We start from the raw sequence: 22,131 nt of genomic DNA, 5'->3' as shown, positions 1-22,131 counted from the left end.
ATATTTCCTTGAAACCGTATTGGGTTCTAGAGATGGTCACATTATTGGATAATAAAAAAGCAGATGTTTTACATTTATTAGGGCAATTTATATTATCTTTATAAAAGGTAGGGCCTTGCTGTTACAAGTGAATAGATTTAGAAATGTATTGTTTTGGCTTAGTTTTCATTGATATAAAAAATACTCTTACATAGTAGGTTATATCATCTATGATTTCAATTTCCTGTTTTTTGTTTTCTGTAGGAATTTTACAATGAATTGGCTTCTATGTCAAGAATCCCTGCAGGCACCATCTCAAGATTTTTTTTTGCGATTGACACAGTCTTCTTTATTACCTTTTTATATTTTAGTGTTAATTATTTGTTTTCTTTCTATGATGCAAGTTATTTTTAGGAGAATTAAGTAAGTACCTATGAGAGTCAATCACATTGCTAATTTATACATTATGAAAGTAAACTATTTTTAATATCTTTCCAATATTTGTATATTTGGTTTAGAGTTTCTAGATCCATTCTCTTATTATCAACATGTAAAATATTCAATTTTGTTAAAATTGGTAAAATTCAAATTTGTTTTTACATCTAAATATATAATGTCCAAATTTAATGTAGGTGTAATAGTTAAATTGCCTACCAATTTAATCATTTTTACCTACTGTAAGGATATTTTTTTTTATTTAGCTTAAATGAAGCTAGTAGTATAAGTGATTTTAAATTATAAAGACTTCCAGAAAATTTTTGTCATGTTTAAAAAAATAGGTTGTGTATAGTATTTTAATCTTGAGAACTTAGCTATTCAAATTATGATTTAACTATATTGATGAAAGTAATCACTAGTTGAGTGGTAATTGATTTTGGAAAAGGAACCTAAAAATCTTTTTTTTTTTTTTTTTTAAAGATTTGTTTGAGAGAGAGACAGAGAGAACCCGGGTGATAGTGAGTAGGGGGAGGGGCAGAGGGAGAGAGAATCCTAAAGCAAACTCCTTGCTGAGCATGGAGCCCCACTTGGGGCTCGATCTCAAGACCCTGAGATCATAACCTGAGCTGAAACCAAATCAGCTGCTTAATCAACTGAGCCACTCAGGCGTCCCCTAAAATCTTTTTTGTCGTATTTCCTGAACTTTCCTGTTTAGTCTTCATTGAGTTCATTGTCTTCAGGTTCTAAAAACCTTGAAAAAAATAGATCTGTAAGTTAGGTATTTGACTAACCATATACTTTAAAATTTCAAGGACCCACCTATATTTTTTTTATGAAGAAACTTAAGATCTTTGATTTTTCAAAATAGTAAAATACATATTTCCTTTGTGTAGTGGCAAGTCCTTGAAAGAAACCATTACTCTTGAAGATGGACGAATTGGAGGAAGGCCAGAAATAATTTATCATGTGATTCACACTATTTTATTGGGCTCTCTTGCAATGGTTATAGAAGGGTAAGTGGACTTTATTGGATCTGTTTTTACAAAGAATTATCCTTTTTAGTAGTAATAAGTGGATACTTTCAAGAATATATTTATGAAACTATAAAAACTCAAAATCTACAAACTTTCTTAACCTAACTGGGGTTTACAGAGATTGTTATAGTATAATGAACTGACATTTACTTGTTCACTCGTTTGCTCAAAAATATTGAATGTATTCTAAGGGCTAGGCATTGTACTAAGTGCTGGAGGTACAGTGGTGAACAAAAGTGGATACACAATCTCTAACCTTATGTGACTTATGGCCTAATAGAGGTAACAAACATTAATCACACAAAAGTAAAATTACAACTTTGTTGAGTGAAACAGAATAAATAATGCTGTGAGGCTAAGAGTTCAATGATACCCTTTTCCTTGAAGTTTAGACTCATGTAAAATAAGACATAGGAGTATAAATGATTTTGAAAACCTGATTTCAATTTGAGGAGGAGCTTTCCCCACACCAGTAATAAGCCGTTGTTCAGGCACCAGCTGAGTGTCCTACAATTTGACTTAATTCTGGCACTATCCACCTGGAGATAGCATCAGATTCCACAATTCAAGGGTTCAGTCCTATAAGATTCCACCCTACCCCCACTCAGGTGCCAGTTGCAAACCTAGGTTACCTGTGCTTCTAACCAATTGGCTATAAATCAGAAGTTCCCAGGACCCTCTCCTTGGGTTCAGTTAATTTGCTAGAGTGGCTCATAGAACCTAGAGAAACATTTTATTTACTAGAGCACCAAGTTTATTAGAAAAGGATAGAACTCAGGAACAGTGTGGAACAGATGGAAGATATGCATAGGGCAGGGGTATGGAGCTCCCCTTACCTCTCTAGGCATGCCACTCTTCCCAAGTATCTGTGTGGCCACCAACCTGGAAGCTCTCCAAACCGTTTTGCGTTTTTATGGAGGCCTCATTATATAGGCACGGTTGATTAAATCATTGACCGTTGGTGATTGAATTCAAACTCCAAATCCTTTTCCCTCCCCACAGGTTTGAGGCAGGACTGAGAGTTACAACCCCCTAATCACATGGTTGGCTCCACTGGCAACCAGCCCCATCCTTGGGTACCTTCCAAAAGTTACCATTAACACAACCAGGGCCACCTTTCCAATTTCATCAGTTAGGAAATTCCAAGAGTTTTGGGAGCTGAGAAATATATTTGGTCATCTGAATGATTCTGATCCTGATAAATGTTGCATTGGAGAACACCTCATGTGTGACAAAAGGTCTCTACTGTTTTCCACCCCAAATTGAGCTTGGTCCTCAAACTTCAGGCCATCCCTTTCGAAAGAGCAGAGCCTTGGGAAGTTTATGCACCTATCTATACCCTTCTTGCAAAAGGAAGATACAAAATGTGGAGGCCTGGACATGTTTGGGATGGATACACTCAGTCTTTTCTCTTGCCCACAAATCAGATAAATCACTCCCATGAGGAGGAGCCATTAAGGTTCTGAGGTGAAGGAATAGGAGGGGAAGTAGGGAGAGATGAAGAGTATTGATCCTAGTATAAGATTTCTCAAGTTAAATTTCTTTTTTTTTTTTTTTTTAAAGATTTTATTTATTCATGAGAGACACACAGAGAGAGGCAGAGACACAGGCACAGGCAGAGGGAGAAGCAGGCTCCATGCGGGGAGTCCGATGCAGGACTCGATCCCAAGATCCCAGGATCATGCTGTGAGCCGAAGGCAGATGCTCAACCACTGAGCCAGGCATCCCTCAAGTTAAATTTCCAGTAATTATGAATATAGATACTGAATCACATTCGTTTGTAGCAGTACGTGTGGTGTTTTCCCCAACAGATAGCATAGCTATTTTCTTATTAACTTTTTATTTTGTTTTTTTTTTTAATTTTTTTTTTTTTTAATTTTTTTTTTTTTATTTATTTATGATAGTCACAGAGAGAGAGAGAGAGAGGCAGAGACACAGGCGGAGGGAGAAGCAGGCTCCATGCACCGGGAGCCTGATGTGGGATTCGATCCCGGGTCTCCAGGATCACGCCCTGGGCCAAAGGCAGGCGCCAAACCGCTGCGCCACCCAGGGATCCCACTTTTTATTTTGAAGTACTGTTTTTACACTTCACAACTTCAAAGTTCCAGTTATTAGATCTCCATTTAATGTATTAAGTACAAATACTGCTGTATAGGAATTTATTTTTAATATTTGATATCAGTATGTCAATATAATTGATTTCCTTTGTAGGCCTATGTATTTTATACATTTAAAACATTTTCTTTTAAGGCATCCATGCATTCATAGACTTTATCAGACTGCCCAAGCCATGATTACTAGGACTCTCTTATTTTTTTTATTTAATTTTTTTATTTTTAAAGATTTTATTTATTCATGAGAGACACACAGAGAGAGGCAGAGACACAGACAGAGGGAGAAGCAGGCTCCCTGTAGGGAGTCTGATGCAAGACTCCATTCCAGGACCCCAGGATCAAGACCTGAGCCAAAGGCAGATGCCCAACCGCTGAGCCACCCGGGCTCCCTGGGAAGCTCTTTATTGAAACATGAAGCAAGAATGATGGTTCACTCTAATAGTTAGCATTTCATAATGCCTAATAAGCGAATGAAGAAATGTATTAAACCTTGAATATTTTAAGTGCATGTTTTGATTCTCATTTCATTGCTTGGTAATACTAGAATTTTGATGCATGGTTTGCCTTTTTTTCCCCTTTGTGTTCTCAGTTTTATTTCTTTCTGCAGAAGAACTTTTTGTTGTTGCCACCATTATTGTAACCATTCATCCTTGTGTCTTTGATTTGCTCAGTAGGCTTATAATACTGTGATCACCTGTTCATGCAAATAAAATACATAGTTGCTCAGAAATTCCAGGCACTCTACTAAGTAGATAGTAGGGATTAAAGAAATATAAAACCTACTCTTTTTTTCAAAGAGTTCCTATCCTAGGTAAGTAAACCAAGAGTTAGAGCAAAGTAAAGTACTATGAAAAAGGCATACACAAAGGATGCTTTGGTCACTCAGAGGAGAGGTCCTCAGTTGTAGAGGGTGGGTAGAGGAAGTCAGTTTAAGGAAGATTTCCTAACTGGGGTGACAACCTTCAGAGATAAATAGAGGTTGACCAGGCTGTTTTCTTATGTGCCTGTGTGTGTGTGTGTGTGTGTGTGTGTGTGTAATAATCTAGACAGAATAAATATTCTTTGGGAACTAATAGTATAAGATGAATGTGAAGTTAGTATGAGAAATATGTCTCGGGGCCCCCAGGTGGCTCTGTTGATTAAGCATCTGCCTTCAGCAACTGGTCATGATCTTGGGGTCCTGGGATCGAGCCTCATGTCAGGCTCCCTGCTCAGCAGGGAGTCTGCTGCTCCTTCTTGCTCTGCTCCTCCCCCCACCCACACTTAAGCTCCCTCGCTCTCTCAAATAAATAAAATCTTAAAAAAAAGAAAAAAGGAAATATCTCTGGAAAAATAAGCAGGGACCAGATGAAGTGTTTAGAAATTTGATATCAGATTTGCTTTTTGGTAAGATCTGTCTGTCTGACAGCAATGATTGAGTAAAGCAAGATTAAAGGAAAATAAGCCAGTTGAGAATTGTAATAGTATCTAGAAGTGAGTAGCAATGAAGATGGAGGAGCCAAAACTAAAATATTTGGGAATTGGAAACTGAATAAGTAGTAGTAGGGACTGTGGTGGAGGGACTCTAGGAAGAGTTGCAGCTCAGAAGCTACAAGAGTTTTTAAAGGAGTACATGATCAGGAAGTAGAAGGCAGAGAGTTAAGTGTGGACTTCAAAGAGTCTCGCTATAAAGGGAATCAGAGTCTAAGGTAGCACTAGACGGGTATGCTTGTGTCAGGAGGGAGAAACTTATGTACATTATGGGACAGACACACTGAGATTGTTCTACAAACGCTGTTAGAACACTAATCATATTTAGGAAAGTTACAGGAGAAAAACTGAAAAGGTGAATCGAGACCATACTTTTTTTGTAAAGATTTTATTTATTTATTCATGAGACACAGAGAGAGAGAGAGGCAGAGATGCAGATAGAGGGAGAAGTAGGGTCCCTGCAAAGAGCCCGATGTGGGACTTGAACCCCGGAATCTGGGATCACGCCCTGAGCCAAAGGCAGGTGCTCAACTGCTGAGCCACTCAGGCATCCCAAGACCATGTTTCTTGAGGGCCCTAAAAACCATTTGGATGAGTTTTCATTTATTTCAGTAGATTCTGGGGAACCACTAATGATTTTTTTTTCTAAAGATTTATTTATTTATGATAGACACACACACATACAGAGGCAGAGACACAGGCAGAGGGAGAAGCAGGCTCCATGCCGGGAGCCCGATGCAGGACTCGATCCGGGGACTCCAGGATCGCGCCCTGGGCCAAAGGCAGGCGCCAAACCACTGAGCCACCCAGGGATCCCCCCCACTAATGATTTTTTAACAGAAAATGTAATTAATTACATTTGCAGATGATTAATCTAGCATTTGGTTGGAGGAGAGTCTAAAGGTAGAGATGTTAGGGCGCCTGGTTGGATCAATCAGAAGAACATTTGACTCTTGATCTTGGGGTCATAAGTTCAAGCCTCACATTGAGAGATTACTAAAAATAAATAAACTTAAAATGTAGAAAGGTTCATTAGCAACTATTACAATGAAATGATAAGGAAGAGATGAATATAGAGAAATCAGTGGATTGGACATAATGGTCTAACCTCTAGAACAGGAAGTTGGTGTTTCAGGGAATGTTATGTATGTATAATTCAACCTGAATGGTTTCTCCTGGAATTACAAACCAGACTCTCATTTGATTCTGGCTGACTTGAAGAATAGTAGGAATGAGGAAGTTAGGAGGAGATACTAGTTGACCAGAGAAAACTAATGCAGTTCCTTTGTCTTAGCAACATGTATTCTGTATACATCGACTACTTCTCTTAAAGTCCAAGTCAGTATTCACTTTTTATAGAGATTTATTCTTTTAATTTAAACAATTTTTAAAAATATTTATTTGAGAGAGGGAATGCACAAGCAGAAAGGGCAGAGGGAGAGAGAATCTCAAGCAGGCTCCACACTGAGCACAGGACTCAATCTCAAGACCCCGAGACCATGACCTGAGCTGAAACCAAGAGTTGGACACTTAACCAGATGCTTAACCAACTGCACTGCCCAAGCACCCATAAAGTTTGGTTTTTTAGTAATCTCTGCGCCCTACATGGGGCTCCATCTTAAAACCCTGAGATCAAGAGCCCCATACTCCACTGACCAAACCAGCAAGGTACTCCTACATTTTTTTTTAAATAACCAAAAAGGATAACAGTAAACGGTACCTGAAATTTGGCATTTTGCTTTGTTGTCATATATAATTATTAATACCTACTGAAGGACAGCCAGGTTTCTAATTTTTTTGCTACTAAAACAACATATTGTAGTTAAAACTTTTGTATTTAGGGCAGCCCTGGTGGCTCAGTGGTTTAGTGCCTCCTTTGGCCTTGGGTGTGATCTTGGAGACCCGGGATCGAGTCCCACATCAGGCTCCCTGCATGGAACCTGCTTCTCCCTCTGCCTCTCTCTCTCTCTTTCTCTCTCTCTCTGTCTCTCATGAATAAATAAATAAAATCTTAAAAAAAAAAACTTTTGTATTTATCTCTATACACTTATGCTATATATCTATAGGCTAGCTTACGAGAAATGGAACTGTCTTGGGTTTTCAAGGTTTTTTGAAGGTTCTGCAAAATCATTTTCTGTAAAAATATACCAGTTTTAATCTCTCCAAGAGTACAATTTTATTTATTGATTGATTTTTAAAGCTTTTATTTATTCATGAGAGACACAGAGAGAGAGGCAGAGACACAGGCAGAGGGAGAAGCAGGCTCCCTGTGGGGAGCCCGATGCAGGACTCGATCCCAGGACCCCGGGGTCATGCCCTGGGCTGAAGGCAGACACTCGACTGCTGAGCCACCCAGGCGTCCCCCAAGAGTACAATTTTACTACAAACTCATCTATATCAGTGCTCTTATTTCATCCTCATTTTAGTAACCCACGTGTTGTCTTGATTAAGAAATGAATAACAATTTGATGCTGAAAATTAGAGCTAAGATTTTTATTTACTCTTAACAGTGGTATTTTCACAAGTAGTAGGAAAGAACTCAGAAAAGAGAAATCGGGGCACCTGGCTGACTCAATCAGTGGAATATGAAGCTCTTGATCTTGGGGGTTGTTAAGTTCAAGCCCCATGTTAAGTGTAGACGTTACCTAAAAAAATAAGAGTCTAAAAAAAGAGAAATGAGATAGTAATAATGTTCGTGGGATATCTCATATGTCTCTTTTGTCTTTTCTAGCTTGAAATACCTCTGGACTCCTTATGTATGCATGTTAGCAGCATTTGGTGTGTGTTCTCCTGAACTTTGGATGACACTTTTCAAGTGGCTTCGATTACGAACTGTACACCCAGTATTGCTGGTGAGTCATTGTTATTTTGGGTTAAGTTCTTGTTTCTCTTTCAATTATATAAATGGAAACCACATTGAATACAATTAAAATAGCATGAGTAAATCATATTTTGACTTGCAGGTGAAAGAGAGATCCTGTGAAAAACTGTTTTTTATATAATCTCTGATATAAAAGTAATGCATTGGGATGCCTGGGGGGCTCAGCAGATGAGCGTCTGCCTTCAGCCCAGGGCGTGATCCTGGAGTCCTGGGTTCTAGTCCCACATCGGGCTCCCTGCCTGGAGCCTGCTTCTCCCTCTGCCTGGGTCTCTGTCTCTCTCTTTCTCTGTGTACATCATAAAGAAATAAACTAACTAACTTTAAAAAAAGGTAATGTATTTAAATGCAGATGGATAGGGACACCTGGGTGGCTCAGCGGTTGGGCATCTGCCCTTGGCTCAGGTCATGATCCCCAGGTGTGGGGATAGAGTCCCACATCGGGCTCCCTGTGTGGAGCCTGCTTCTCCCTCTGCCTGTGTCTCTGCCTCTCTCTCCCTGCGTCTCTCATGAATAAATAAATAAAATCTTTTTAAAAATTTTTATAATTAATAATTAATAATTTAATAGTATTCTTGGTTTGATTTAGAACTATTTTATGTTTTCAATGCAAATAGAACATTTTCACTGTGTCTGCCATGTACAATGTGCTTATAATGCAAATTAATTTCATCATGTCGATTACAGTCTCCCATTCATAAAAATGAACAATAAGAAGTATCGATAGGGTGCTGTTGGAACACAGAGAGGGGCTACTTAATTCAATTTTGTTAGGGACTCAAAGACTTCAATCTGAGATTTGAAAGATGATGATTGGGGACGCCTGGGTGGCTCAGTGGTGGAGTGGCTGCCTTCGGCCCAGGGCCAGACCCCAGAGTCCCAGGCTCTAGTCCCAGTCAGGCTCCCTGCTCCTCCCTCTGCCTGTGTCTCTGCCTCTCTCTCTGTGTCTCTCATGAATAAATAAATAAAATCTTTTTTTAAGAAAAGAAAGATGATAACTTACTCAAATGAAAGGTAAAGAAAGGGTTTTCATGGTAGAGGGAATAAAAACAGGCAAAGAGCATGTTGTCATCAAAGGAAATGAAAGCAAAGGCAAAGAAAAGGCATGATATATTTAATTTCTCTGGCACATAAAATGTGAGATGGGGTGGTCAAGAAATGATACTGAAGTCCAAGAGGGTAGGTAATGGAAGCCTTTGAGTATTATGCTGTGGTGCTTAGTTTTATACTGGAGGCAGCAGAAATGCATTGAAATGTTCAGGCAGGGGCGTGAGAGAGTCAGACTTACATTGTCTCTTAGTTCATGCTTACCATTCTTTGAAGAATAGACTTAACGGTGACCATCTCAGTCCAAGAAGGAAGCTGTTGCCCAGGTACTGGCCATGGTAGATGGAAGTGATAAAAGCTTCAATATATTGAGTGTTCACCACATGTCAGGTACTGTTTATAAAACATTTCATGGGGGATCCCTGGGTGGCTCAGCAGTTTGGCGCCTGCCTTTGGCCCAGGGCGCGATCGTGGAGTCCTGGGATCGAGTCCCACGTTGGGCTCCCGGCATGGAGCCTGCTTCTCCCTCCTCCTGTGTCTCTGCCTCTCTCTCTCTCTCTGTCCATCGTGAATAAATAAATAAATCTTTTTAAAATAAATAAATAAAATAAAATAAAATAAAATAAAATAAAATAAAACATTGCATGTGTCGATGCTTACAAAGACCCTAATGGCTAAGTTCTATCATCTGTAGGTTGTAGACAAAGAAACTGAGACTTAAACTGGTTAAGTAACTTGCCTGAGATCACATAGCTTATAAATGTGGAAACCATGATTCACACCCAGGTTTTTCTGACTTCAGAGCCCATTTACTTAATACTATGCTATATTGGGGTGAAAAAAATAATAAGAAGGTTAATAAGACTTGGTGGCTTCATTAAATTAAGTATGGCGAGTAAGGAAGAGGGAGAAATCATAGATACTTCCTAGGTCTCTTGTTTGTGTGACTGTGGGTTGTGTGGTCACCAGTAGACATGGGACAGGAGGAAGAAGAAGAGGTTCTGGCAGAGAGGTGATGAGTAAATATCTTTAATAATAGTCCTGTTGTGTTTTGCCAGTCTTTCCAGAGGAATTTGTATGTTACTTTAGCATACTTGTGCATTGTTACGTATTGGCTATTTTACCTGTCTTGTTGTTAGTTTTGTAAGTGGCCCAGTTTAGTGTCCTTTGTAAGCTCTTTATAACTTAAATTCCTGGCAGAATTGTCAAATATTGATTTGTTACATGAAATATTACTGTTACCTTTTTTATGTTTTGTCTTTAATTTATATAGTAAATGTTTATATAGTAGTGTATAACTATCATAATACATATAGTAGTATGTTTCACTTTATCTCCAGCTTAATGTATCTTAAATGCCTTAGTCTTCACTCATCTCACTCTGTGAATTAGGTTCCACACTAACTTCAGTTTCCCTGACTGAAATTTTTATGACTGTAAGAATCTGTGATTGGTCATGGAGTTAATGTCTAATACTTCTAGTACCTTCTTAGATGTATTTATCCATAATCATTTTGTTTCAATGTTTTAGGCTCTTATTCTGAGCATGGCTGTTCCCACTATAATAGGTCTCAGCTTATGGAAAGAGGTAAGAAAATCAGATTTTTATATTATTAAGATGTACTTTACCTACAACTTAGTGATAAATTTGTGCAGGTGTAACATATTTATATTGAGACACTATTCTAACAACATAAAGTATGATATTCTTAGTATGCTTAATTTTTTATCAGGAACATAGATTCTGTTAATTCTAGTAATAGAGCTAAAACATTTTTAGAACGTCATGTGATGCATGTAGTCTAATGCTATTACTAATTCAATTTATAATTGTCAAAGGAAATTACTGAATAAATAGGTGATAATATTAAAAAGTATTTTGGCATGAAAAACTGACAGCTAACATCATACTCAATGGTGAAAAACTGAGATTGTCCTCTAAGGTCAGGAACGAGACAAGGATTCCCACTCTCTCCACTTTTATTCGACATAGCCCTGGAAGTTAGAAGTCTTAGCCATAGCAGTCAGACAAGAGAAAGGAATAAAAAGCATCCAGATTGGCAAGGAGGAAGTAAAATTGTCACTGTGTGCAGATGACATGATACTATATATAGAAAACTCCACAAAGACTCCACCAAAAAAACTACTAGAACTGGGGTGCCTGTGTGGCTCAGTTGGTTAAGCATCTGTCTTCAGCTCAAGTCATGATTCCAAGGTCCTGGAATTGAGCCCAGCATCAGGCTCCCTGCTCAGCAAGGAGTCTGCTTCCCCCTTCTACTCTCCTCTTGCCTCCCCCTGCTCGTGCTCTCTCTCTCTCTCTCTCTCTCAAAGAAGTAAAATCTTTGAAAAACTACTAGAACTGATAAATGAATTGAGTAAGATTGCAGGATACAAAATCACTGTATAGAAATCCATGGCATTTCTATACACCAGTAATGAATGAAGCAGCAGAAAGAAAAATTAAGAAAACAATCCCATGTACAATTACAACAAAAATAGTAAGATACCTAGGAATGAACCTAACCAAAGAGGTGAAAAACCTGTACTCTGGAAACTATAAAACAACAATGGGAAAAAAAATTGAAGATGACACAAAGAAATGGAAAGACAGTCCATGCTCATGGATTAGAAGAAAAAATATCATTAAAATGTAACTACCCAAAGCAATCTACACATTTAATGCAATCTTTATCAAAATACCAACAGTATTTTTTGAAAATGCCAATAGAATTAGAACAAAAAAATCCTAAAATTTGTATGGAACCAGAAAAGACCTCAAGTAGCCAAAGCAAGTGTTGAAAAACAAAACCGGAGGGATCCCTGGGTGGCGCAGTGGTTTGGCGCCTGCCTTTGGCCCAGGGCGCGATCCTGGAGACCCGGGATCGAATCCCACATCAGGCTCCCGGTGCATGGAGCCTGCTTCTCCCTCTGCCTGTGTCTCTGCTTCTCTCTCTCTATGTCTATCATGAATAAATAAAAAAATAAAAAAATCTTAAAAAAAAAAAAAAAAGAAAAGAAAAACAAAACCGGAATTACTGCATTTCCAGACTTCAGGTTATATTTACAAAGGTGTAGTAATCAAAACGATATGATACTGGCACAAAAATAGGCACATAGATCAATTGAACAGAATAGAAAGCCCAGACAATTAATCTTCAACAAAGGAGATAAGAATATGCAATGGGAAAAAGTTTCTTCAACAAACGATGTTGGGAAAACTGGACAGCTAAAAAGAATGAATGTGGAGTGCTTTCTGACACTACACAAAAATAAACACAAAATGTATTAAGGACTTAAATGTGAGACCTGAAACCATAGAAGTCCTAGAAGAGAACACAGGCAGTAATTTTTCTGACATGGATCATAGCAACATTTTTCTAGATGTGTCTCCTGAGACAAGGTAAACAAAAGCAAAAATAAAATACTGAGATTATATCAAAATAAAAACCTGAACAGCAAAAGGTATAGCCAACAAAACAAAAAGACAACCTACTGAATAAGAGAAGATTTTGCAAATGATATATCTGATAAGAGGTTAGTATCCAAAATATATAAAGAACTGGGGCACCTGGGTGGCTCAGTTGGTTAAGTGTCTGACTCTTGATTGCAGCTCAAATCATGATCGTGGGGTCCTAGGATTGAATCTGTGTCAGGCTCCGAACTCAGTGGGGAGTCTGCTCCATATTCTCTCTCTCCTTCTGCCCCTTCTCACCCACCATCCTCTCTCACTTGCTCTCTAAAAAAATAAATCTTTACAAAAAATGGCAAAAGACATAATTCTCCAAAGAAGACATAGATGGCCAAGAAACACAGGAAAGATGTTCAGCAGCATCTTTCATCATCAGGGAAATGGAAATCAAAACCATAATGAGATAACACCTCACACCTGTCAGAAGAGCTAAACTAAAAAACACAAGAAACAAGTACTGGCAAGGATGTGGAGAAATAGAAACCCTTGTGCACTGTTGGTAAGAATGCAAACTGGTGCAGACACTCTGGAAGACAGTATGGAGGTTCCTCAAAAAATTGAAAATAGAACTACCTTATGAGGGGTACGTCAGGCTCCTTGCTCGGCAGGGAGGCTGCGTCTTCTTTCTCCCACTGCCTGCTGCTCCCCCTGCTTATGATGTATCAAAAAAATAAATAAAATCTTAAAAAAAAAAAAAAGAACTAACTTTAGATCCAGCAATTGCACTACTAGGTATTTACCCAAAGAATACAAAAACACTTATTCAAAGGGATACCTGCACTCCTATGTTTATTGCAGCATTATTTACAACAGCCAAATTATGGAAACAGCCCAAGTGTCCATCGATAGATGAATGGATAAAGAAAAAGTGGTATACACACACACACACACACACACACACACACACACAATGGAATAATAATCAGCCATAAAGGGACGCTTGGGTGGCTAAGTGGTTGAGCAGCTGTCTTTGGCTCAGGGCATGATCCTGGAGTCCCAGGATCGAGGCCTGCATCGGGCTCCTTGCCTGGAGCTTGCTTCTCCTCTCTCTGCCTCTCTGTGTCTCTCATGAATAAATAGAATTTTAAAAATAATAACCAACCATAAAAAAGAATCATGCCATTTTCAGCAACATGGATGGATCTAGAGAGTATGCTGAGTGAAGTAAGTCCATCAATGAAAGACAAGTACCACATGATTTCATTCATGTGTAGAATTTAAGAAATAAAACACAGGAGAAAAGAGAAACCAAAAACCAGACTCTTTAGAGAACAAATGGTTACAGGAGGAGAGGGGGTTGGGGAAATGATTGAAGTAGGTGATGGGGATTAAGAGCACACTTAACTTGATGAGCACTGAGTAATATATGAAATTGTTGAATCACTATATTGTACACCTGAAATGAATATAACAGTATGTTAACTACACTAGAATTGTTGAAAAAGTATTTTGACAACTCCAAAATTTAAATATTTATAAAATAATATAAATCCTTTGGTTTATTATAATGTGAAACGAATTGCTAATAAACCTGTGAATTATTTGACCTGAAATTAATTAATTGTGTGTTGAAAGATACAACTGATGATTAGTTATTTGGTAATGATAAAAATATTTATTGAGTCTAGGCAATAAATTAACCATTTAAATAGATTTAATTATTTATTTTTAAGGATTTATTTATTTATTAGAGAGCGTGTGCACAAGTGGGCTTAGGAGCAGAGGAGAGAGAGAGGGAGCCGCAGACTCCCCACTAAGCAGGGAGTGCAATGTGGGTCTTGATTCCAGGACCCTGAGATCATAACCTGAAATGAAGGCAAACGCTTAACTGATTGAGCCACCTAGGCACCCCTAAAATAGATTATTTGGGTTATTTGGACTGAGAAGGATGAGCAGCACTGAAAGAAAGTAGAAAGATCCATGAAATTTTCCTATGAGCACAATGTTACAATATTGTCTGTTAGTCTCTTAGTCTTTTGAAATACTCTGTAGCAGTTTTAAACTTTCTGGATACTTATGCATACTTCTTGGAAATTTTGTTTTGCATTTTAGTTTTTTCCAAGATTAATGACAGAATTAATGGAACTACAAGAATTTTATGACCCAGATACAGTGGAACTTATGACCTGGATAAAGTAAGAATTGAACTGCTTTTAAGACTAATAATTGATTATTGCATGCTATCTGATTTCAGAGGAAATAATAAATTAATCCTTTTCCACATTCTTCTCATAAAATTCAGAATTTTATTCCCATGCTTTTAGGGCTATTTAGTTTTCGATTGACTTAACAATTCTAATTTTCTAATTGAACTCTCCACTGAAAATATAGCATTGAGGGGCACCTGACTGACTCAGTCAGAATAGCATGTGACTCTTGATTACTTGGTTGTGAGTTCAGCCCCACGTGGTTGTAGAGATTACTTAAATAAATAAAAAAACTTAAAAAAGAAGAAAATATAGCATTGATAAATTTGAGACTCTTGGCATCAAATATCTAGAAATGTGGAATATAAAGGAACAAGTATTCCTTTAGATAATCAAGAGGATGCTTCTTTTGCTGTGGGTTGGAAATGGATGAGTGGTGGATTGCTAGTCTTGGTAACCAAGTATACCAAAATTTAAATTTTTAATTTTAATACCAATGCCTGTTTTAATGCCCACACAGTACAGAAGATGTGGTCTTGGGCCAGTGGATGGTGGGGACTATAGTTAAGATACCTTTTTTCCCTTTCCCAACATAGGCATATAACCAGGGGACTGTCAGAAGGCTACAGTATCAATGATAGACTAACAAATTACCCATAGAGTGCTAGAAGAAGATAAGAAAGTATGTCTTTCTTAGCCTCAGCTCTTGGTCAAAAAAAGTCTCTCTGAATTTGTATCAGTGGATCTGAATTCACATGTGTTTGCAGTTTGAAATTAGGCTTATTTAATCCAGAAAACCCCCAGGCAAGAAATTATCATAAAAAGTGGCCCTGGGTTGGTTTGGAGGGCCTGATATGTTTTCAACCCAGGCTATACAGGTTTCCACAAATAAAACTTCATGAAAATGAGCTCTAAAATTACAAAACACATGAAGAAATAGTCTAACACAGCAAGAATCAACTGTTGTTTGTAATAAACAGCAGAATTAGACCTCTAGCTACTTTTAAATTTATTTATCTGTTTATTTACTTAAGTAATCTCTATGCCCAATGTGACCCTGAGATCAAGAGGTGCATGCTCTTCCGACTCTACCAGCCAGATGCCCCAGACCTCTAGCAATTTCTAATAATAAAATTTGTTTATGTCAGTTTTTGCTGCATAATAGACTGCCACAAAACTTAGTGGCGACAAATGATAAATATTTTTTATTTGTACCATTTTGACAGTCAGCTGAATGGGGGCAGTGGGGAGGATTCTTCTGGTCTGGGGCAGCTGATCTGGGCCTGGGTAGTCTGGCATGGCCTCTCTCACCTGTCTAAAGGTATCAGCTGAGAGGATGGAATTGACTTGGCCCTGGGCCTCTCATCATCCATCCGTGTAGCCTGGGCTCATTCACAGGGTAGTGGTTATAGAGTTCAAGAGAGCATAAAGAGAGCACAAATGTCGTTGTCAAGCATTTTTAAAGTCTCTGCTCACTTTGTTGTTCTATTGGCCAAAGCAGGTCACTGAGCAAGACCAGCATTTGCTCCCAGAGCACAGGTATGGGAGGAGAATCTTTGCAGCCATTTTGCAGCTAGTCTACCCCATGGAAAGACACTATGAAATAACTACATTGAAAATTATTTAAGACATAGAAGAAGAAACTAAAACATGAAAAAGAAATGAAACACTATCAAAAATAGTCAGGAAAATATGGAGGGGAAAGTAAAAATGTTTCTAGAATGAGGAATAAGTTTATAGAAGTGAGAATTGGTCTTATTACAAGGTCTTGTTACTGTAAATACACTCTTCATATTTCTAAGAATTGCTGTCTTTTGATCTCCCTTAACTGCTGCCCTTTAATGTTTTTTGTGAATTGTATTTACCATTGTGGAAGACTGACTATATAGCTTTGTGTTATCAATTAACAAAAGAGGAAGTTAAGTCTGGGTGTGTGATTTATCACAGTATTTTAAAAACCACAGAGGCCTGAACATTGGACATTGTACACCAGGCAATAGGACATATATATTATTGTGGTATAATTATCCTGTTTCATGTTTGTTTCCCCATTACTGGGTACACCCTGAGGACAGTAGCTGTGTGTCTTCTTTTATTTCCAGAGCTTGGCATTGTCCCTAGCATGTAGTAGGTGAATATTGAATACTGAAAGTGATTGAACAAGTAAAGACATTGGAGCAATCCTTTGGGATCTGCTTTTAGATTTCCTAGTTTTGTAAGTGGCATCTGTTTGGGACTTTGGATCATGGTTCAAAGAGAAGTTCTAGGGACCCCTAGGTGGCTCAGCAGTTGAGTGTTGGCCTCGGCTTGGGGCGTGATCCTGGGGTACTGGGATTGAGTCCCACGTCGGGCTCCCTGCATGGAGCCTGCTTCTCCCTCTGCCTGTGTCTCTGCCTCTCTCTCTCTCTCACTCTCTCTCTCTCTCTCATGAATACATAAATCTTTAAAAAAAAAAACACACACACACACACAACAAAGAGAAGTCAAGTCCTATATGTGTTATCTGTAGACAGGTACATGGTAAAGGTAGGGAAGAAGCAGGAGACGAATGGATTGAGAAGGAGTGGGGTTGTGGTGGGGGATAAATTTGACAATTCACACTATCACCATTGAATTGACCACTCTCTATATAAAGGTAGTAAATTCTTGTCACTATATATACCCTGCATTATTTTTTAATAGTATATTTACCATCTGGTCTATATGTTTATTGTCCTTTTTCCAATCTCTCTCAAAAGCGGAGACCTTGTCTCCACCCCACTTTTAAAAAAATGTCTATATTTTCAGCATCCAAAATACTCCTGGCACATAATAAGTATTCAGATTTTTTTTTAACGAATTCATAAATGAAATAAAACCTGACATTGAAACTCAAGTATACAATCATTGTTGAGTTGCCTGCTTTTTCAGAGTTGGTATAAATCAGTGATCTAAATAGTAGTACCTTTTCAGTGTGTAAATCTGTGTGCTTCTTTGCAGAAGGCAAGCTCCGGTTGCAGCTGTGTTTGCAGGAAGTCCACAGTTAATGGGTGCAATTAAATTATGCACTGGATGGATGGTGACCAGCTTGCCTCTTTACAATGATGATGATCTTCTCAAGAGAAATGAAAATGTAAGACATTTTAGATTACACATTTGGATCTTTTTAACATTGCTCCCTATTTTAGTATCGCTCTGTAATGATGCATATGTTCCTGGTTAGCTAGGAAAATCCAAACAATTTTAGAGTCAATTAGCTTTAGTTTTTAAAAAGCTGTGTAATATGTTTAAGCAGGAGGAGAGCCAAAATGAAAATACTAAGTTCCTTATTTCATGAATAGTAAAATGATACGTTTCTAGGAGAAACATTTAATTTTCCACGAAGTTTCAAAGGAACTGCTATGTCCTATTTGGAAAATATCTTTGTTCTCAATTACATTATTGAAGAAAGGCTGTCAGTTAATATCTTTTTTTTTTTTTAAGTTTTTTTTTATTTATTCATGAGAGACACAGAGAGAGAGAGAGAGAGAGAGGCAGAGACACAGGCAGAGGGAGAAGCAGGCTCCATACAGGGAGCCCAATGCGGGACTCGATCCTGGGTCTCCAGGATCACACCCTGGGCTGAAGGCAGGCACTCAATGGCTGAGCCACTCAGGTGTCCCTGTCAGTTAATATCTTGATACACTTTGTATTTCCAAGCTAAAATTGTATCTCATTTTGGTTTATTTTTCAGTATGGGCTGTTTAGATTTAAAAACATTTAAAATATATATATATATGTTTTTAAGATTTTATTTATTTATTCATGAAAGACAGAGAGAGAGAGAGAGAGAGAGAGAGAGAGAGGCAGAGACACAGGCAGAGGGATAAGCAGGCTCCATGCAGGGAGCCTGATGTGGGACTCGATCCTGGGTCTTCAGGATCAGGCCCTGGGCTGAAGGCGGCGCTAAACCGCTGAGCCACCTGGGCTGCCCCTTAAATATATTTTTTAAAGATTTTATTCATTTATTTGACAGAGAGAGATTACACAAGCAGGGAGAGGGAGAAGCAGGCTCCCTGCTGAGCAGAGAGCCCAACTTGGGGCTCGATCCCAGGACCTTAGGATTATAACCTGAGCCGAAGGCAGATGCTTAACCACCTGAGCTATTCAGGTGCCCCTTTTTTTGTTTAACTTTCAGTTAACATACAGTATAATATTAGTTTCAGTTGTACAATATAGTGACTCAACACTTCTAATCTCTGTACCCAATGTGAGGCTCAAACTTACAACCCCGAGATCAAGAGTTACATGCTCTGATGACTGAGCCAGCCATGAACCCTCTTTTCTTTTTCTTTTTTTTGCGTTTCCACAATGGATTTTTTAAAAAATGGAAGTATAATTGACACGTAACATTATATTAGTTTCATGTGTGCAATGTAATGATTTGGTATTTATATACAATATATATAAATATAAATGATTATAATAAAAATGATTATCACAATAAGTCTAGTTAATGTCTGTCACCATGATAGCTATAAATGTTTTTTCTTGTGCTGAGAACTTTTAAGATATACTCCCTTAGCAATTTTTGAATGTGCAATACAGTGTTACTGCTGTATTGCACACTCAAAATACTGTAACGTAGCAATACACTATGCTCTACACTTACTTTATAACTTTATGTTTGTGCCTTTTGACTCCCTCTACCCATTTTTACTGACCTCCCATCCCTTACCTCTGGCAACCACCATTCTTTTTTCTGTATCTGTGAGGTTGGTTGTTTTGTTCTTAGATTCCACATGAAAGTGAGATCATACAGTATTTGTCTTTGTCTGACTTATTTCACTTAGCATAATATCCTCAAGGTCCATCCACATTGTTGCAAATGGCAAGATTTTATTCTTTTTTGTATATTCTTTTTTGATTTTATTTTTTTAAATAGTTTTCTATTTATAAGTACACATACACATATATACTATGTTTTCTTTATCTGTTCATTCATTGATGAACATTTAGGTTGTTTCCATATCTTGGCTGTTATAAATAATGCTGCTGCAAACATGGGTTGTATATATCTTTTTGAATCAGTATTTTCATTTCCTTTGGATAAATACCCAGAAGTGGAATTGTTAGATGATGTGGCAGTTCTATTTTTTATTTTTTTTTAACGATTTTATTTGTTTATTTGAGAGAGAGGGAGAAAGCATGAGCAAGGGGTGGAGCAGAAGGATAAACAGGCTCCCCAGTGAATGGGGAGCCCCATACGGGGCTTGATCCCAGGACCGCGGGATCATGACCTGAGCTGAAGGCAGATGCTGAACCAACTAAGCTACCCAGATGCCCCTATTTTTAATTTGTTTGAGGCAACTTCATACTGTTTTCCTTAGTGGCTATACCATTTTACCTTCCCATCCACAGTGCAAGTGTTCCCTTTTCTCCACAGCCTCAGCAGTACTTCTTATTTTTTGCCTTCTTGATCCTAGCCATTCTAAGTTATGAGATAATATCTCATTGTGGTTTTGATTTGCATCTCTCTGATGATAAATGATGTCAAGCACTTTTTCATGTACCTGTTTGCCATCCATTTTTCTTCTTTGGAAGAATGTCTATTTAGATCTTCTGCCCATTTTTTTTTCTGCCCATTTTTTAATCAGATTTTTTTTTAATTGAGCTGTATGAGTTTTCTATATATTTTGGATATTAACCTCTGATCAGTTATGTGATTTGTGAATATTTTCTCCTATTCATTAGGTTGCCTTTCATTTTGTTGATTGTTTTCTTTGCAATGCAGAAGCTTTTTAGTTTGATGTAGTCCCACTTGTTTATTTTTGCTTTTGTTGCCTTCATGTTTGCTGTCAAATCCAAAAAAATTATTGCCAAGACCAATGTCAGAGACTCACCCCCTGGGGTGCCTGGGTGGCTCAGTTGATTGAGCGTCTGGCTCTTGGTTTCAGCTGGGGTCATGATCTCAGCTCAGGAATTGAGCCCCAGATCGGGCACTATGCTCAGCAAGGGAATATGTTTGAGGATTCTCTCTCTCTCCTTCTCTCTCGGCCCCACCCCCTGTTCTCTTCATTTTGCAAATACATAAATTTTGTTTTAAAAAAAAAGAACTTACAAAAATAAAAAAAATAATAAAAAAAAGAACTTACCAATTATGTTTGCTTCTAGATATTTTATGGTTTCAGGTCTTACATTCAAATTTCTAACCCATTTGGGTTAATATTTGTGTATTGTGTACAATAGCAGTTCAATTTCATTCTTTTGCATGTTGCTTTGCAGTTTTCCTAGCTTCATTTATTGAAAAGATTGTCCTTTTCCCATTGTATTTTTTTTTTATTCCTCTGTTGTAAATTAATTGACCATGTGTGCGTGGGTTTATTTCTGGACTCTCTGTTTTGTTCCATTGATCTACGTGTCTGTTTATCCTGGTTTGATTATTGCAGCTTTGTAATATAGTTTGCAGTTAGGGAGCATGATTCCTCCAGCTTTGTTCTTTCTCAAGCTTTCTCTGACTCTTCAGGGTCTTTTTTGGTTCCATACAAAATTAGGATTGTTTGTTCTATTTCTGTGAAAAATGCAATTGGAATTTTGATGGGGATTGCATTGAATCTGTAGATTGCTTTAGGTAGGTAATATGGTCATTTTAACAGTATTAATACTTATAATCGATGAAACTAGAATATCTTTCATTTGTGTCTTCTTCAGTGTCTTTAATTTTGAGAAGTTTCTGAATCTGGAAATAATAATAGTTCTTAAGTCCTAGTTGTGAAAATTAAATGAGAGAATGCATTATGCCTGAAACATAGTAAACCTTAAATATTAGTTATTATTATGTTCTTATTTACTATTAAATTATACATGCACACACACAGAATCATTGAAAGTATGAAGAGGAGCTCAAAAGCAGGAATAATCAGTTCTGCCTTCAAAAACCCAAGTCTTCATTAATGGCATTCCATTGATCTGGGTTTTGAAGAACTCTTAGAAACTTGTTTGGAAAAAGAATGCATGTGATTCCAAGCTGAAAAAGTAACATGAGCTATGAAATTTGTATAGCCATAGCCATGAAACTAAAAAATAAAATGAGGCCAAATTCTGAAGGACCTGGACTGTCATGCTGAAGAATTCAGATTTACCCTTGAGGCATTTGGGAGTTATCAAAGACCTTTAATAAGACTGGGAATGGAATGCTTAGATCTGTTTTTGAGAGTTAATTATGGTCAGAGCAGAAAGAAGATTGAAGCAGGGAGAGGTCAGAGATGAAGAGATCTACCTGGGAGTGATTTGTGTGAAAGACAACAGCTGCCTTTGACTAGTATTTGCTGTACTTTGAAAGGGTAGAGTCTCTTAGAATGTATAGAGCATATTTCTGAACTTTATTTTTTGTGAATTTCTTTGTTGTCTTATGATTAGTCTTTTCCTAATATAGAATTTCAAAATCACTTATAATTAGGTCAAACTTCTAATTAGGTTTTAATTAAATTTAAACATTTTAGAATTTAATGTTTTATGTAACTTGACTATGAGAATAGGAACCATTTTCTTTTCCAAAACTTTGTCTTTCTCTATAGTGTCTAGTATGTAGCAAGTA

The 22,131-nt window shown here is 37.6% G+C and overlaps 1 protein-coding gene across 5 annotated transcripts in view; it reads left to right on the top strand.

Moving 5' to 3' along the window:
* Window positions 1–22,131, top strand: part of DPY19L4 (dpy-19 like 4) — a 60,509-nt gene that overhangs the window by 30,202 nt on the left and 8,176 nt on the right. For 3 of the 5 annotated variants that reach the window (XM_072734304.1, XM_072734303.1, XM_072734307.1), the window contains 6 exons: window positions 244–402; window positions 1,311–1,430; window positions 7,767–7,887; window positions 10,492–10,548; window positions 14,482–14,564; window positions 17,556–17,688. In XM_072734304.1, the coding sequence (XP_072590405.1) occupies window positions 244–402; window positions 1,311–1,430; window positions 7,767–7,887; window positions 10,492–10,548; window positions 14,482–14,564; window positions 17,556–17,688 (673 nt within the window). The remainder of the gene's footprint in view (window positions 1–243; window positions 403–1,310; window positions 1,431–7,766; window positions 7,888–10,491; window positions 10,549–14,481; window positions 14,565–17,555; window positions 17,689–22,131) is intronic. The other 2 variants (XM_072734306.1, XM_072734305.1) reach the window with 1 other exon arrangement.

Source organism: Vulpes vulpes, chromosome 13 (genome assembly GCF_048418805.1).
Source record: "Vulpes vulpes isolate BD-2025 chromosome 13, VulVul3, whole genome shotgun sequence".
NCBI lineage: Eukaryota > Metazoa > Chordata > Mammalia > Carnivora > Canidae > Vulpes > Vulpes vulpes.
Note: the sequence above shows the minus strand (reverse complement) of the source record. Positions and strands in the feature narration are given on the sequence as shown.